The sequence below is a fragment of the Notechis scutatus genome, chromosome 5 (genome assembly GCF_049901735.1).
Source record: "Notechis scutatus isolate UNSWTSFEM ecotype Mainland chromosome 5, rNotScu1.2, whole genome shotgun sequence".
NCBI classification, from domain to species: domain Eukaryota; kingdom Metazoa; phylum Chordata; class Lepidosauria; order Squamata; family Elapidae; genus Notechis; species Notechis scutatus.
Window position 1 is genome coordinate 15822626 of NC_142013.1, and position 18724 is coordinate 15841349.

The 18724-nt window shown below is 41.0% G+C and overlaps 1 protein-coding gene across 1 annotated transcript in view; it reads right to left on the reverse strand.

The window, feature by feature from the left end:
* Positions 1–16596, reverse strand: part of TMEM123 (transmembrane protein 123) — a 34311-nt gene extending 17715 nt beyond the window's left edge. Inside the window, exons 1-2 of the mRNA XM_026675611.2 lie at positions 16377–16596; positions 73–150 (exon numbers count right to left, since the gene is read on the reverse strand). Of these exons, the coding sequence (XP_026531396.1) occupies positions 73–150; positions 16377–16431 (133 nt within the window). The 5' untranslated portion in view covers positions 16432–16596. The remainder of the gene's footprint in view (positions 1–72; positions 151–16376) is intronic.
* Between the last annotated feature and the right edge of the window lie 2128 nt (positions 16597–18724).

An 18724-nucleotide genomic window follows, 5' to 3' on the forward strand; every position in this document is an offset into this window, starting at 1 on the left:
GGAAAAAGAAGAATTTAAATACATTTTGAAGTGGGTTGCAGGACAAAGAGATGAAAGTAGAAGGAAGTTTACCTGTTGTTGAAGAATTACTTATTGATGATGAGCTTAAATGGGCAGCAGTGGTATTGGTGTCAGTTCCCTGTATGGACCCTGAAATAAAACAGATACATATCAATGTAATATTTGCAATGTTTACAAACCTAGGTTCCCATATTTGTAACACTTTTAGCTATCCAAAATCTACATTTGTTCCAGTGGTGGTATTCTACCGGTTTGGCCCGGTTCTACCAATCCGGTAGTGCCAACAAGCAGTGGAGACCAAACCGATTCTCTCCTACGCTCTGCTGTTGGGCCCACCTGGGCTCCCATACTAACTTTTATTCCCTGCTTTTGAAGTGCAGCTGCTTTGTGCGGCACAATAGATTGCTGCATGTCAGCCACTGAAGCGACAGGGAGAGTGCAGGTTTGCAGAAGGCGAGTCGGAACGCCTCTGCGCCTGCGCAAAGTGTGCCCACCAAGCCACGCCCACCGAACCGGTCAGGGGTGGGATCCGACAGGGTTAACTACCGGTTCGGTGATTTACGAGGTTTGGTGATTTATGATGTGCTTCCCTGCACGCTGCGCGCGCGCCTGTAAATCGTCATCAGCACACTACGTGCAGAGAAGCAGCCTTTGAAACAGCCTTCTTTTTCTGCTTTTTTAACTGCAGCTGTGCCTCGCACGGCAGCTGAAGTTGAAAAATCAGGAAATAAAACTCAGGTAAGAGCCCGGGTGGGCAGGTGGGCAAAAACATCAGCAGACATAGAACTATGTCTGCTGCTCTTCAGAGCTACTGGTTCTACAGAGGTGGACAAAACCGGTAGAAACCCACCCCTGGAACCGGTGGTAAAAAAATTTGAAACGCACCACTGATTTGTTCAAAAAAAGATAACAATGTATTATTATACAACACTCTTACACAACTGCAGCTGCAGTTGACATCTTCCTGAAGATGATTTCCCTGGATTCAGTAATATCAGACAACCATTGTCCTGTCTCCAATCTTTGCTTTTTGTAAGCAATAACTAGAGAGTACCCCACGTAAGTGGATTATTTGAACCGTTTTAAATGGAACAGATATCACCTTGTTATCTGGCTGATTATGAATGTCCTGTATTAGTTACCAGTAGGTTTTGGGGTAGAAATTAAAATATTGGTTTTAATTTATAAAATAGGACTGACTTCAACTAGAATTGACCCATATGATACACATGTAATGATAACAATTACTTCCTATTCTGAAATCAGAGGTCTGGAGATGTTCTTCTGTCATGGCCTCCATGAGGAATAGCTCTCCCCTGGAAATTAGTGTTGACCTATACCTGTTGAGCAAGCGGTAAGAAAATAAAATAGAAATAACCTACTTTCTAAATTTGTTAGACAATATCTAAATATATTATATATTGATAATAATATTTAGATAATAAGGTTGTTCATTTCATATTTTTGGGTTGCATTTTTTGAATTTTTTATTGATTTTATTATTGTATTCACAATGCAATAATGTACCTATTGTGAATGTTTTATGGTTTTATGCCGCACAGAGTGGAAGGACTGCAGTGAAAAAAATCTAATCAATAAATATGAGAAGGACGAAGAAAATTCTCTCAAATGAAAAAAAAGTGCAGGTTGACCTAAAATATTTTGCATCCTGTTGAATGCTACATATATATTAGAAAGTTTTCAAACCCCTCAAGGGGCATCCTTTCCTATCCCCTCTAGAGAGAAGAAAGTAGCATAAATGACAATTATTTCAGGCTGTGCAAAATCCACAGCAGAATTTTAAAATGGGGGATAACAGCAGGCAGCTTATCTCAGTTCAGTTTAAGTAAGCATTTAAGCTAAGTAACTGATGATGTTACCTAGTTTGGTAATGAAACGTCTGCAAGGAAACAACCAAACTCAGAGAGCACTAAAGACCCCTTATGTCAACCCTGAGCTACACGGTTCCATCAATAGGGGTGGGAAATCATCAAAACCATTAAAAAGTGAAAGTTATAATATTTCAGACATGTGATGCGACACCTGGAAAAATATGGCATACTTCACTTAATCCTCCAGGGAAAGATTGGAGGCAAATGAGGTCCAGGCAGTAGAAGAACATCGTGGCTTCAAAATCTAAGGGACAAAACTTAGCAGCAGTTTTTCGTGCGTCTGTTGATAAAAATAGGATAGCTAAACATGATCGCCAGTGTCCAATGATGGATATGGCACAAGAAGAAGAAGAAGTCTTCTGCAACTTTGAACAACGGGATTTGTCTGCTAGAATCTAGTATCATAATAGGTGGAGCTTGCGGTAGCTTACAAACAATGGTAGATTTCATTTTTCACAACAAACTCCTTTCCATTACTATTTTTGGGAGTCTATGTCATGTTATTAGGAAGATGATATCATAAACTGTAATTATCTGCCCAACTTCTAACACCATCCATCAATTTCTCAGGAGCATTCTCAAGTCAGAATTTGTACAAGAGGAAAAATCCTCACTTTACTATAGAATATATAAAGTCAGAAACCACCCACTTCTTTTCTTTAACTGTTAAGAGATTCCTGGGTAAAAATGGAAGAGAAGCCAAAGAGAGAAAGGGTGGAGAGAGATTTTTTTGAATGCAATATATATTACCAGAGACGCCTGGAAAAGGGTGGTTAGAAATTAAGCTTAATTTCTATGTAGCCTAAAGCAGTGAGACATTAATAGGTTGCTATGTTTCCAGAATAATGTTTCAGAATTAAGAAGTATGTGTATATGAGGCAAGATGGAAAAAAAACCTTCTTAGTCTATGTAGAATGAGGAATTTAAGAACCTAATTTTTTAAAAAACCCAATAAACACTGGAAGCAATGAATAAAGCTCTATAGAAGAGCAGACAACAAGCCAAATCCAACTTAGCTAATGATTCTGTTGCAGTTTTCTGACTGCTTACAGGTGGTCCTCAACATACGGCCATAATGGAACTTGCCCAATACGGGTCATACATTGTGATCAATCCAATGTTACGACCTGCTTTGCAGTGATCACTAAATGAATGCCACGATTGTTAAGCGAATCCATTGCTCACCATGGCGTGGTTTTGCAGACAACAGAAAGTAACTTGCAGTTAAAATGGTTGCTAAACAACTTATCATAAATTGAGGACCATCTGTACTAGTGAAGTTGGTGTATTTGCTGCCTTAAAGTGCATCCCCTTGTAGAAAGTTAGCACCCATCCCTCCTAGAAGAATGAAATGTTTTAGGAAAGATTAAAAAAGGCAGAATATTGGAAGGGGGCGACTTCCGGTTTGTCGGCTTCGGCAGCGGCAGGGATTCGCGATACTGCGCGATCCCTGCGGCGCTAGCCGTCTTGGTGCCTCCGATCCGGACAGGTCTGGAGGCTAAGGCTGCCCCGTAGAGGCAGCCGAAGATAGGAGGGATCCGGACAGGGGGTTGGGGTTTTCGCAGACCCCTTCCTCACCCGGCTTAACCCTCTTTTCTCAAGGCGGTGGAGCGGCGGTCAGCAATGGCCGCCACAAAGAAGCTGGCAGCTGGATAAGATTGTGCTGGAGGAAGAAGGAGAAAGTTCTGAAGCAAAAGTTTTTTGGCTGAACTGGGACTATAAAATACAACTAATATCCTGAAAATCCTGATTTTTTGAAAGATACTTTGTTTCCAGAAGAGATTTACAAGTGGCGAGTGAAAGTGCTTCAAGAGAAAGTTTACTCTCCTTCCACATGAATTTAACAAATGGATATTGAAAATCCTGCTATTTTATAGAAGGTAAAAATTTAAAGCTTTCTGTTATAAGTGGGAAGGGAGAGGACAAAAGGAAAATTTATATTAAGATTTTGTTGGAGGAGATGCCTGGAAGATTTTGAGATTGGAAGTTAATTGCAATAAGACTCTAAAATACAGATTGGTGTTTTTTTTTTCCCTTTTCAATTGATATTACCCCAGGAAGAAAAAGTGTGAAGGGAAGAACTTTGTGCTCTGTTTGGACTGTTTGATATCTTGGTTGTTTTAAGAAGAAAAAGAAGGGAAAAAAGAAGAAGAAAAAAAAGGTTTATAATGACTTTATCTGTTGATGAACTGAGAGAGGAATATGGCAAAATAAAGAAAGAAGAAAAAGACACTGTGAGAGAAATTTTTCGCTTTTTAGAAATGGCGCTTGCTACTTATCAGAAAACACAACAATTGATGGAGGAAGCAGAAGAAGAAGAAGAAGAAGCCATCTTTAATGAATCTACAAAGTTGATTAAGAAAGGAAGGAGAAAGAGAGGAAGGAAAAAGGACATAAGACTTAAAAAAACATCCAAGAAAGTGAAAAATAAGATGCAAAATCAATACAATGTTAGAAAGCAAAAGAAAAGAGAAATACAACAGAGAGGGGAAGTTAAGGGGGGTAAAAAGACCAGATGGGATAAGATAGGGAGGAAGAAAGGGGAAAAAAGCCATAAAGGTATGAAACAAGATGTGCAAAAGAAATTTTTTTTTAGGGATAAAGGGTAATATAACTTTGTTTTAGGATTCTGCAAGGTACACAAGATAGTATTGTAGTATCTGTATTAAAAATAGAAAATTAGAATCTTATAAGACTTGAGTAAAGATTAAAACATTAAAGGTTTAATAACTTAAAAAAAATATTAAAAGGGATGTTTAAAATATTTAGTTTAAGTATAGAGTTCAATTGACTATTGTGTGGATGTTAGTATGAATATATTATTGTAGTATTTGTTTTTGAGATAGATAATTGGAATGTTATGAGATTTAATGTTTAATTATATATTTAATTACTTTGTGGATTTATTATTTTCTTTCTCTAAGTAGTATGTACTAAGCAGAATCAGATAGGGAACTAGGTGTTACCTTAAATGTTAATTTAGGGGTGCGATGGAAAGGCATCATACTTCGATAAGTGATTTCAGGAGAAATCTTTTTTTTTTCCTCTTACGATAGGGAATGAGATAAATAGATAATTGGAAAAGAATGGACAAAAGATACAAATATAATGATTTAAACTAAGATGTAATAAATAAAATAGAATTAAGAAGAGTGGAAAGCGGGGAGAAGTTATAATGAAGATATAGAATGGTAAATAAGATAGGTAATGGCATATAAGATGAACATGAATTTAATTGAAGTCCATACAAAGAGAGGTAATCCGGGGCCGAGCTACTTTTTTGAAAAAGAAGTTTTATTTTTTGTGTTTTGTGTGTGTATGTTTACTTGAGATTTAATAAAACCTTGGAGGAAAGCGAGAGGAGAATAATTGCAAACAAGACAGAGGGAAATATGAATAGGATGACTAAGTGTAAAGAGAAGTAATGAGAAATTTGCTAAAAGATATTTAAGTGGAAATGGGATATATTAGAATCGTATTGTATAAAACAATGTTTTATCTGCCTTGTAAAAATTTATAATGGAAAGAGGTTTAATGTCTACAAGGTTTAATGATATTTTGTTTGTCTTTAAAAAATTAATAAAATTTGTTTCAAAAAAAAAAAAAAAGGCAGAATATTATATTTCCCCTACAAGAGAAATAGAAGTCTTAAGGGAAACAGAAACTCAGAGACATGACCCTCTAGGACATTATAGGACAGTGGTGGCTAACCTTTTTGGGCTCCTGTGCCAAAAATTGTGCGCACGCTTGCATGCTTGCACTTGTGTGCCAGCACCCAGACGGCAATGCGTGCCCCCCACATCCCCTACGCATCCACACGCAATCCCCACCTCCACCCCCCTTACCTGCACTGTGCCTCACAGCTGATTTTCACCAGTTTGAGGCCTTTTTCAGCCTCCCAAAGGCTTGAGGAAGGCTTCTGCAGGCCAAAAACGGGTCGTTTTGTCACTTCTGGAATTTTCGGAAAAACAGGAAGTGACGAAACAGGGCTAGTTTTCAGAAGCCTGCAAAAGCCTTCCTGAAGCCTCTGGGAGGCTGAAAAAAGGCCTCAAACCGGCCGAAAATCAACTGTGAGGCGCGTGCATGCCCAGTGAGGTAAGTTTGCCTGCAGCTCGCGTGCCGGTACAAATAGCTCTGTGTGCCACCTGTGGCACGCATGCCATAGGCTCACCATCATGGTTATAGGATTATCTAGCAGCAGGGCTCACTGCATGACAAAATCACCTGGGGACATTGAATCACCAGGCTTCAACCAAACTTGATTCAGACAAACATGACCCTACATGAGAATCTGACTACATCCAATAGAATACATTTCTTTCACAGGAACAGGAAGCTCAAAGGCAAGGCCCAAGAGAAGGTATAAATAACCCTCATGTGGTCAGCTGCCCAGGACCTCAAACCTAAGTGGTCCTGTTCATCAATACACCATCTTTCCAATCAGCCTCCATGTTTCCAGTGTCTTTCTCCCCGCTTGGAACTGAACCAGATGGACATTTCTTCCAACAACCTCCTTTTTGTATATTGCCCTTTAAATATTTGTTATATTCTTTAATTCAGTGTTTCTCAACCTTGGCCACTTTACAGTGTCTGGACTTTGACTCCCAGAATTCGCTAGTCAGCAGCACGCTATAGTTGCAGAAATCTTCAGCTACAGAGAGCACAGTGGTTCAAATGTTGTGATTAATGTTTATTTTAAACAATGCTAGCTGACAAGCCTCTCTTGTCACAGTGAATCTCTACATTTTCCCCATGGCTGATAAAAAAGCATGGGCTTCTCTCACACATGCATATTCTAAAAAGCTGCAAGGCAGAATTGTTAGTGATGGTGAGAACTTAGGTTGTTGTTTAAAATCATTTTCAACAAAAGTCTGCATATCATGAGTGCAATTTTGGAAATCTACCAAGAGATTTGTGGTTCAGATACAACGATCAAACCAATGAACCTTAATTTACTAGACCAAATACAACCTTGTGTCCAGTCTCTGTTGAGTTTTTTTTTTAAAACAAATTTTATTAATTTTAAAGACAAACAAACCATCATTAACCATTAATACATGAACCTCTTTCCATTATAAATTTTACAAATCAAATAAAACATTATTTTATACAATATAATTCTATTTTAGACCATTTCCATATGAGCATACAAATATCTCTTATCCAATTTCTCTTTATTACTCTTTACTCTTATCCAATTTCACTATTATTATTTTTCTCTATATTTATCCAATTTATAATTATCATCTATTTCTTTCTGACTTGGTTACCATTATTCTCATTCTATATTCCTGCAAGGTTTTATTAATTCTCCCACATACATAAACACACAAAACACAAAAATATAAAAGATCTTTTAGGAAAGTAACTTGGCCCCAGAAACCTCTCTCTACATGGACTTCAATTATATTCATGCTCATCTTACATGCCATTACCTATTTTATTTACCATTCTATATCTTCTAAATTAGCTTCTCCACATTTCACTCTTCTTAATTCTATCTTATTTAATTCATTTTAATTTAAGTCATTATATTTGTATCCTTTGTCCATTCTTTATTATCCATTTATCTCATTCCCAATAGTAAAAAGAAAAAAGAGTTTCTCCTGAAATCACTAATCAAAGTATGATGCCTTTCTATCATCCCCCTAAATTAACATTTAAAATAACACCTAATACCCAATCTGATTCTGCTTGGTACATTCTATCTACTAATTTTTAAAAAAGAAAAATAATAAATCCAAAATGATTAAATACATTACTAAACATTTCAATATTTTAATCTCTTATTAACTCTTAAACCATTCTAATTTTCTATTTCTAATACAAATGCTACAGTACCATCTTATGTACCTTGCAGAATCTTTTTTTTAAACAAATTATACATTACCCTTTGTCCCTAAAAAAAAATTCCTCTTTTCCCATCTGGTTTCAAAACTTTGTGGCTTTTCTCTACCTTTTCCCTTTCTTTCTTCTCCCACCAGGCCTTTCTACCCCCCCTTCTCCTAGCCTCTGCCTTGTTAGCTTCCCTTCTCTGTTGTGTTCCTTTTTTCTTTTGTTTTCTAGCATTATATTGATTTTGCATCTTATTTTTCTCTTTCTTGGGTGTTTTTTTAAATCTTAAGTCCTTCATTTTCCTTCCTCTCTTTCTTAATTAAATTTTGAGATTCATCAAAGATGGCTTCTTCTTCTTCTTCTTCTTCTTCTTCTTCTTCTTCTTCTTCTTCTTCTTCTTCTTCTTCTTCTTCTTCTTCTTCTTCTTCTTCTTCTTCTTCTTCTTCTTCTTCTTCTTCTTCTTCTGTTGCTGCCTCCATCTGTTGTTGTGTTTGTTGATAAATAGCAAGCGCCATTTCTAAAAAGAGAAAAGCTTCCTTTACAGCGTCCTTGCCCTCTCTTTTTGTTTGTTCATATTCTTTTCTCAGTTGCTCAAAGGAAAAAGCCATTATAAATCTTTTCTTTTCTTTTTTTTCCTCTTTCTTCTTACAACAACCAAGATGTTTCAAAAGTTAGAACAGTCCCAAAATCCCAAAGTCACCACTCAGTCCAAGCCAAAACAAAGTTCTCACTTTCTCTTCCTGGGGTAATATCAATCAAAAAAACGACCAAATCTGTATTTTAAAGCCTTATTGCAATAAATTTCAGTCTTCAAATCCTTAAGGCATCTCCTCCAACAAGATCTTATATATATATATATATATATATATATATATATATATATATATATATATATATATATATATATATATATATATATATATATATATATATATATTGTCCTCTCCCTTCCCACTTATCACAGAAAGCAAGTTTTAACTTTCTATAAAAAGACAAGTTTCTCAATATCCATTTGTTGATTCCATAGAGAAGGAGAGTAAACTTTCCTTTCAGCACCTCAAAATTGCCGCTTATAGTTCTCTTCTGGAAAGTATCATTCAGAAAGCCATAATTTTCAGGATGTTAAATATGTCTTAAAGTCCTGGGTCAGCCAAGAAAAAGTTTCACTTTAAAAAAACTTTCTCCTCTTCCTCCTGCACATTCTTACCCAGCTGCCGGCTTCTTTGTGGCGGCCATTACGGACCGCCGCTGCACGTCTTGAGAAAAGGGGGTTTTGCCGGCCGGGGGGGGTCTGCAACACCCCCAAACCCCTCTCCGGATCCCCCTGTCTTCAGCCACCCCTGCAGGGCAGCCTTAGCCTCCAAACCCGTCTGGATCGGAGGCACCAAAACGGCTAGCGCCGCAGGGATCGCACAGTATCGCGAATCCCTGCCGCTAGCGAAGCCGACAAACTGGAAGTCTCTGTTGAGTTTTTAAACCATGATTTCTGCTGTTGTTTGAACTAGAAATTACTCCCAAACCACAATCCATTTCCTTCAGATCTATGAGGTACACCAGATCAAGAAACCCACGCCACAGGAAGACTATATCTCAGTTAAACTGAGATAGGCTATAGTAACGAATCTTGAAACTCTGTTTGTGTTTTATCTTCCTTTTTTTCTTATATTCCAATTAAGTCAGGGTAGAGCCAGCTTGATGCCTGATACCATCACTTTTCCCAAAGTTTAAAAATGTTTCTGCCTTCATTGTTTTTGAATATTCCCTTCACATGTCGTCTTATACAGATACAGATTAAGAGAGTTGGAAGGGACCTTGTAGGTCATCTAGTCCAACCCCCACCCACCCAAGCAGGAGACCCTATACCATTTCTGACAAATGGCAGCCCAATCCCTTCTTGAAAGCCTCCATCGATGAAGCTCCCACAACTTCCAAAGGAAAACTGTTCCATTTAGTTGATTGTTCTCCTCACTGTCACTCTTGTTCTCACTCTTGATGGCTCTCTACTATTATTTAGTTCAGATACTGTCCAAAATGAAGTCTGCAAATTGTTGTTATGACTTTGGACTATTGTAAATTTTAGCAAGCCTGATTGTGCAATTGGAAATATTAATTGTGCAAACACATTGCCCAACAGGAGATGGAAGTGAGACAGCAAAAAACAATTTAAAAAAACCGCACAGCTTCTGGATTCTTCTACACAGAAACTCCTCTAATATCTGCCATCAACTATCACATTTCAATATTTAAGGTGACAGAAGAGAACAATCTTAACTGCCTGATGTTTCCACCCAATGTTTGACATGTGATTTTCAGCATGACACTCGAAGGAGAGATGCAGTCCTCGGACCACAAAATATTGTGTGTTTGCATCCTACAATCTATATAAATAAAAGCGAAATACCACTCATGCATCATCACAAAATCTCCAGAACTGTAAAGCCTACAAACTTGAAATTTGGCATGTATGTTCCTCTTGGCTTCTAGATGCTCACTAAGAAAGGATTTTTCAAAATTACCATCAGAGCATTAGTATTATTATTAACACATTCTGATGCTAAGGAGTTCTACTCCCTGTCCCCACCTGAAAAGAAATCTCTTCCAAACACAAAACACAAGCAGAGGAGTTTCAGTTTTAGTTTCACAGAAGCAACCAGCTTTAGTACAGAACAGTTGAGCTAAGCCACTCCCAGGCTCCTTGTTGTCTCCTTCTTGCTCACACAGCAAATACTGCTTCAGTTTCCAAACAGCCCTCAACTCTCTCACACATTGACAGGACAATAGCCAGATGAATACCGATGAATGCTGGTAGGCAGAGGTACAATTTTTCCCCTTATTTTCCTCCCAAAAAACTAAGCCCGACCACAGTTTCCTAGCGAAGCACGGGTATCAAGCTAGTATTTTCCTAAAGCAAAAGACAGTCTGCCCATTCTGTGAGTTAATTTCCATTAGCCTTAGCCGATCGGTAGTCTGTATGGAAAGAAAAACAATGCAATATTCATCTAGTTTGTGTCAATGGCAGTTATATAATTTAAATATCAAATTGCAAGAGTAAGAGAGAAACTTCCTTGCCAGATAGTAAAAAGAGAGGTTGCTTCTTTTCTCTTAAAGAAATACTGGCTTAGTTCATGTTTATTTTGTGCCATCCTATATAAGTCTACTCAAGATGCTGGTCTCAAGGCATAAGCAACTACCAGCTTCAAGAACTGTATATTTATAACGATGTTACCAATACAGGTAGTCCTTGATTTACAACCACTATGGAGTTCAATATTTCCATTGCTAAATGAGAGAGTTGTTAAGTGAGTTTTGCCCCATTTTACAAACTTGCTTGCCATGGTCGTTAAGTGAATCACTCCACTCATTAAATCAGTAACATGGCTGTAAATGAGGCTTCCCCACTGGACTGTCAGAAGGTTACAAAAGGTGACCGCAGGAAACAGCGACTGTCATAAACCTGAGCCAGTTGTCAAGCATTCTGACTTTTGATCGCATGATCATGGGGATGTTGCAACGGTCGTAAGAGTGAAAAATGGTAGTAAGTCGCTTTTCTTAGTGCTGCTCTAACACTGGATGGTCACTAAACGAATTGTTGTAAGTCAATACCTGTATAAAGTCTTTGTTAAAATACAACAATCCACTTCTTGAAGATTTATGTCAGGGATGCCAACCTCGATTTCATTTTGCATCAGCGTTGTATTTGACGTTGGGGTGTGTGTGTGTGGCCAGGGGGGTATGGCCAGCTCAACATCACTCGTGTCGGGGACACCGGTTATGGCCTGGGTGGGCGAGATCTGTTTTTGGCCATGATGGGTTCCTGCCATGATGGCACACCCGCCCCCACGAGCTCCGTTTTCACTGGTAGAGGGCTGCAGGAGGCTATCAAGGCTCAATTTTCACTGGCAGAGGCACCGTGGATCGGTCCTCCACTGTTTTCCGAGTGGCCCCATGGGCCAGATCTAAGCAACCCATGGGCTGGATCCGGCCCACAGGCTTTGAGTTATACCCCCTGCTTTAAGGAGTGGGCCATGAATACAGTCACCCTCCTTGCTCTTTTTCCAGAATATTAAAAATAGTACTTTTTCCCATCAGGTTGAGGGTCATAAAAAAAGCAAAACAAATCTTTTTTACTCTTATTGTCTTCATTTATCATTTCATACATGCTACTTTCCTTTTGGGCTTTATTCTTCCTTGAATGATCCCATCTGGCCAACAGCCAGATAGCAAGTATGGTTAGTCCTTGACTTATGATTTCAGTGGAGCCTGCCCATTGCCATCCTAAGTTAGGATGTTGTAAGTGGATAACTGACCCGATTTTAATTACCTTTTTATGGTAATCATTAAGCGATCACAGTGATAGTTAAGCAAACTCATTGTTTGCTATGGGGTACTTTTGCCAAAAAAAACAGAGTAAATGGCAAAAACAATGTAAATCATGGTTCCATGGCCGCAGGATTCTGCAAACAGGTATATATACGGGCCAGTAGCCAAGCCCCCAAAATGCTAAGCAACAAGTTGTAAGTCGAGGACTACCTGTATCACTAATTAAATGCATAATATTATGGAATAAATTGGACAATATGCTAATATTATACAGGTCTGAAAAAACCCATTGTTCATTATACTGTGTATAGCAGTTATCCTAGTTAATCAGAGATCATGAACCTATTATCATTGAAGGTAAATGAAATTCACAAGGTCAGTTGTACTTACTAAGTAGGAAAACTTTATTTTGTCTTTAAAAAAAGAACTCTTGGGGTAGGAGGAAACTACCAAAATATATCCTTTATAATGCTCTAGAACAGAGGTGTCAAACTTGATTTCATTGAGGGCTGCATAGGGTTGTGTTTGACCTTGGGGGGTGGGCATGTCCAGGTTGGGTGTGTCCAGTTCAACATCACTCGTGTTCGGGGTGCCTGTGGTGATTTGAGAGCTCTGCCAGCGAAAACAGGCTCTGTTTTCAGCTGGAATGGCCTCCTGCAGGGCTCTGCCAGCGAAAACGGGTGTACTCACCAACCTCCATTTTCACTGGCAGAGGTACTGTAGGCCGGTCCTTCAGTTTCCAGGGCAGCCCCGTGGGCCAGATCTAAGCACCCCACAGGCCCCATCCGGCCTGCGGGCCTTGAGTTTGACACTCCTGTTCTAGAACAACGTCTCTCAACTGTGGCAACTTTAAGATGGCTGGACTTCAACTCCCAGAATTCCCCAGCCTGCCTAGGGAATTCTGGGAGTTGAAGTCCAGTCATCTTAAAGTTGCCAGGGTGGAAAAACACTGCACTAGAGTGATCAATGTGCATATGATGCATTATACAAAACCATCTCCTAAGCCAGCTTGAGCTCAATAGGACTTACTTCTGAGAAACTAGGCACCTCATTGCCCAAACTCACTTTTCCAAGTTATATTTTCTTTCATCTTAAAAACGAGGGTGCTCTTGGAAGAAATCTGCCTGTGTGACTTTCTGCATTGCCTTGGCTGTCATGAATGCTCTGTTAAGGTAAAGGTTCCCCTCGCACATACCTGCTAGTCATTCCCCACTCTAGGGGGCGGTGCTCATCTCCGTTACAAAGCTGAAGAGCCAGCGCTATCCGAAGATGTCTCCGTGGTCATGTAGTCGGCATGACTAAACGCTGAAAGCGCACGGAACGCTGTTCCCTTCCCATCAAAGTGGTCCCTATTTTTCTACTTGCATTTTTTACATGCTTTCGAACTGCAGAAGCTGGGACAACTAATGGGAGCTCACCCCATTACGTGGCGCTAGGGATTCGAACCGCTGAACTGCTGACCTTTCTGATTGACAAGCTCAGCGTCTTAGCCACTGAGCCACCACGCCCCCATACTCTTTTAAGGATGTGTTAATAACAATCTTTTAAAGTAAGTTATTCTGGGACTGGATTCAGCCCACAGACATTTAGTTTGTTTATTTACTAAATTTATATGCTGCGACTTCAGAAATTGTGTTGGAATGACTTGCTTTTTCACTTGGAGTTTTCAGCCAAAGTTCTTTGATTTGCAGCCCATTTGTGATCCTGTAAAGAGTGGCTTGGGACCTGTACACAAGAGCAGTAACAGCCCTAAACCATTCTCCCACCTCTCTGATTCATGCCTCCCAAATGACAGTGGTTCCCTTTCAAACATTTGTGGCAAACTCATCAAATTAACCACAAGGATGCTTGCCAATATGTCCACTCAACACACATAACAAGAATTGTGACTTCCCGCCTGCTTTTCCCAAACTGTTGTCATGAATGTCAGCTTGACCGGGGGACTCTTATCATGAATGTCAGCTTGACCAGGGGACTCCAAACTTGGCAACCTTAAGACTTGTGGACTTCAACTCCCAGAATTCACCAACCAGCATTCCTCAGCATGGCAGGCTGAGGAATTCTGGGAGTTGAAGTCTCCAAATCTTAAAGTTGCCAAGTTTGGAGACATGAGTTTGACCATGCTGTTGATAAGGCCTGGCTCATGCTTCTGATCCTTTGCTGCCCTCTAAGACTTCCTTCCTTCCTTTCATAGGAGAAATTCAGCAACTACCCAGAAGCTTAAAAAAAATAACCAAAGAAGTTGACAAGGAGCATCAGAATCAATCAATCTTCTCTCCCTCCCTTCCTTCATGCTTTCCTTTCTCCTCCTTCCTTGCTTTCTTTCCTTCCATGTTTTTTTCTTCCTTCCTTCCATCCATGCTTTCTTTTCCTTTCCTCCCTCCCACCCTTCCCCAATCCTCCCCCCTTTTATTGTCTAATGTCCATTTGGAGAAAATACACTAAGTATCAGAGAGAACAGGATATATTTGTTTGTATATATGCCGCCATGTTTACTTTATACTGTCACAGATAAGTACAGCTTCTGGCTTGCTTGCAGGATATGCTTTCCACGGTGCAAAAAAGTTTGTTCAAATTTGAGCACGGCTGATTGTATTAGCAGCCAGGCTTAAGATTTGTCGCCTTACTTGGAAGAAGCAAGTTGTCTAGCAATTGATGAGACTGGCTTCCTTATATGTGTTTTGACTCAATATGGCAAGCTCTGTTCATGGCTTGCTTTGGATTTTAGGAAAGAGTGCCCTCCACTGCCGTCTTAGAAAAGGCAAAATATTGCTGTGTGTTCTAATGCCTTTCAAATTATGCTGCAGTAATTATGAGGCATAAACCCTGTTACCAAATAAACAGTGCAAATACCCTAGCATTTGAAAAAATGATAATGAAGAGTACAGCATTGCTGAACTATGAGCATTTACAAGAGACAATGAGAGTTCCAGAACAAAATTAGGTTATCGGTACAATGAGAAAACAGAACAGTCTCTTTTGATAAATGGAGCTTGAAAGAAAAAATTACAATGTGGTAGGTACATTTCCCCCCCCTGCTCCAATCAATCAACCGTATATCCCTCCTTCCTGTTCCCTCCCCCATTCCTACCTTTCTTTCCAGTTTTTTTTTTCAAACAAGCCATCATCAATCCTAGGTCAATATTCATGAAATCCACAAGTCTTCAAACTTGGCAACTTTAAGACTTGTGGACTTCAACTCCCAGAATTCTCCAGCCAGAAGTTTGGAGACCCCTGAAATTGTAATCCCTGGATGCCTCCTCAGTCAGCCTTTGCCCCCCCACCTCCCCCCCCCCAATAAAACCCCCACCTTATAACTTTTGCAAACTTCAGGGCATTTTGACCTAGTGTTTTTTCATGCTTGGCAACTTGAAGATGTGAAGATTTCAAACTCCCAGCAACTTCAGCCTGCTGGCTGGGGAATTGTGGGAGTTGAAGTTCCCATATCTTCAAATTGCCCAGTTTGAATTCAAAACACTAGGGATAAAATTTTGCATTTTGTTTCTTTTTTCTTCTGTTATTACTTTAAAAAGCAGTAAATAAAAAGTTGGGGGAAAAATAGGTTTAAACGAAGGACAGACAATCTGATGGCTTCTGCCTTCCCTTTAAATAAAAAGAAACCATCTGTCCATAACCTGCCTTACACCTATCCATGGTTCTAATATTTATTTTAGTTAGATCTCATTTTAAACCAGGAATTCAAAGAATATAGACACCGGAGGGAAGAGCGGGGGTGGGGTGGGGGTGGCTTGTTAACCACACAACAAAACCCCGATAGAGCGACAGGCTGAGAGCGAGTAGATGGCCTCAAGTCGCCTACCGAACTTCCGTGGTTCAGGCTGGACTGACTTTCGGATCACCCCAGACCGGATCCCAACACCTTCCCTTCCACCAGCCTGTACCCAGAAAGAGGAGAACCGCTGGCCTCTTTTCCAGCGCAGGCATGTTTGGACTCCGAATTGAAAGTAGTTTTTGGCTACGTCCGCGGAGGAGCGAAAACAACAACTCCAAAACAACAACAACTCCAAGAACCCCCTTTGAATCCGACGATCCCACCCCTCTCGGTTTTCCCCAAAATCTGGCGGCGGAAGGGTGGGTGGGTGGGTGGGTGCGGGAAACTTTGGGAAGCGCCGCCGTCCTCGGAGAGCCACGAGTCGGAGAAACGTGGAAGGAGGAGAAAGTCGAAGAGAAAAAGTGTTTTTTTTTTTTGCAGGGTGGTGGTGGTGGCGGTAAGCGACCCCTTGTCGCTTACTTCCCAGGGATGGGGTGTGGGTGGGTGGGGGGGTATTATTTCCCGGGATCACCTACCCGAAAGGCAGAAGGGGGCAAGGAGCACCAGCCACGGCAGCAACCTCGGGTTCATGGTGGCCTCGATGGGGATTAGGGGGGAAAAGGAAAACAAAAAACAAAAAAAGTTCTTCCCAACAGCTGGAATCCGGAGCCAAGCCGTTTAGCGCCAGCGAAGACCTAGACACGGGTTTCGCTCCTCAACGCGCGCACCACTTCCCCTCCGAGGCGCGGCTGCTCCGGTTAGGACCCCGGGGCGAGCTTCCCACGTGGTGCAAGCAGAGGAGGCGGGACGGCAGGGCAGGTCCCGTTTTGGGCAAAGGCAGCGGCGGAGGTGGGGGGAGGCTGTAGGTTTTGCAAAATGCAAAATTCTGCGGGGTTAGGAAGCCCTCCTTCCCCACCCACCCCTCGACTGCCCCCCTGGCTGGGCTGGCTAGGTTTCCTTTGCTTCGTTCCCCCGTTTTTGCAGGGGAGACCCACTCTCCCCCCCCCACGCTCTTCCCCGTGGCGCTGGATCCTTGGCATCCTGAAGTGGGTGCCCCAATCCACCAGCCATTTCCCCGAAGGCTGGGCAAGCCTCCACGTGCAAAAAAACAAAAAACAAAAACCAAGCCTGCTCCGGCACCCTCGATCCTTTTGGCTGGCGGGGCGCGTCTGGCAGCGGTCTCTGGGCATGTTTTCACGTGTCCCCAAAAACAAGCCCCGGACTTCCCTTTTCGTTTTCCGACCCCTGCGTGTGTGTGTGTGCTGTGGGACAGAACAGCGAAGAGTTGGAAGGGACCTTGGAGGTCTTCTAGTCCAGCCCCCCGCCCCCCGCTTGCTCAAGCAGGAGAACCCTATGCCGTTTCAGCAAAAGGCTTCAAATCCAGCAAGGATCCCATTTTGAAGCGGAGATTCTTCTCTTTCCCTGAACGTCTATGGAGATTCTCAAGTCATCCAGGTCATGGTTGACCCAAAGCAGCGGTGGGATTCAATTTTTTTTTTACTACCGGTTCTGTGGGCGTGGCTTAGTGGGCGTGGCAGGGGAAGGAGACTGCAAAATCCCCATCCCACTAACCTGCTTTCCAGCTCCGTTCTCCTGTGCAGGGCAACAAAAGAATGCCCCGCCAATCAGCTGGGACTCAGGAGGCAGAGAATAGATGGGGGCGGGGCCAGTCAGAGGTGGTATTTGCCGGTTCTCCGAACTACTCAAAATTTCCGCTGCCAGTTCTCCAGAACCGGTCAGAACCTGTTGAATACCACCTCTGACCCAAATGTGCTTTTTCGGGAGGTAGCTGGACTTTCTTGTTTTTTTCTGTTGAAGTCGTTTCGCTTCTAGGTTCATATCATTATGAAAAAGCAAAAAGTTGTGATTTGATGCCAATGCCTTATTTTACTGCAGCAGAGTTGAAAGTTCATGTTTCTTTTTCTTTTTTTCTTCCCCCTCATTTTCCTCCCTACTGCTTTTCTGTTTACTTTTGTATTTTATAATCTATATAGAAAAGCGAAATACCAGTCATGCATCATCACAAAATCTCCAAAACCGTAAAGCCTACAAACTTGAAATTTGGCACGTATGTTCCTCTTGGCTTCTAGGTGCTCACTAAGAAAGGATTTTTCAAAATTACCATCAGAGCATTAATATTTTGTATATTATTATTAACACACTCTGATGCCAAGGAGTTCTAATCCCCCTCCTCACCTGAAAAGAAATATGTTCCAAATGCAAAACACAAGCAGAGGAGTTTCAGTTTCAGTTTTACTTTCACAGCGCCAAGCAGCTTTTGTACAGAACAGTTGAGCTAAGCCACGCCCACGCTCCTTGCTCACACAGCAAATACTGTTTCGCTTTCCAAACAGCCCTCAACTCTCACACACTGACAGGATGCTAGCCAGATGAATACTGATGGATGCTGGCAGAGGCACAATTTTTTCTCCTTATTTTCCTCCCCAAAAACTAAGCCCGATCACATAGTTTCGTAGCGAAGCACGGGTATAGATTTAGTATTTTATAACTCAATAAAAATGTTAAACTGGAAGTAGTTTCGCTTCACATCCAAGAAGCTTCTTCAGCTCTGATTGGATGGTGGATCCTTCCATTCCCTACTTCAGAGCTGAAGAAGTTTCTTGGATGAGAAACAAAATAACTTCAAAGAAAAAACAACAAAAGTCCAGTTGCCTCCTGAAAAAGCACTGTTGGGACTTCTCTGCTTTCTCTTTTTTTTACTTTTTCACTTTTTAAAAACCCTACATGCTTACAGTGATTGAACAGTGTGGCTCGTTTCTACTGTATACCCTTATGCCTAATTCTGACCCACGATGTGTTGAATCGTGTCTTCTAGGTTCCTATGACACACAGAAACTCAAATTAACCACGTGGGCTAGATTCC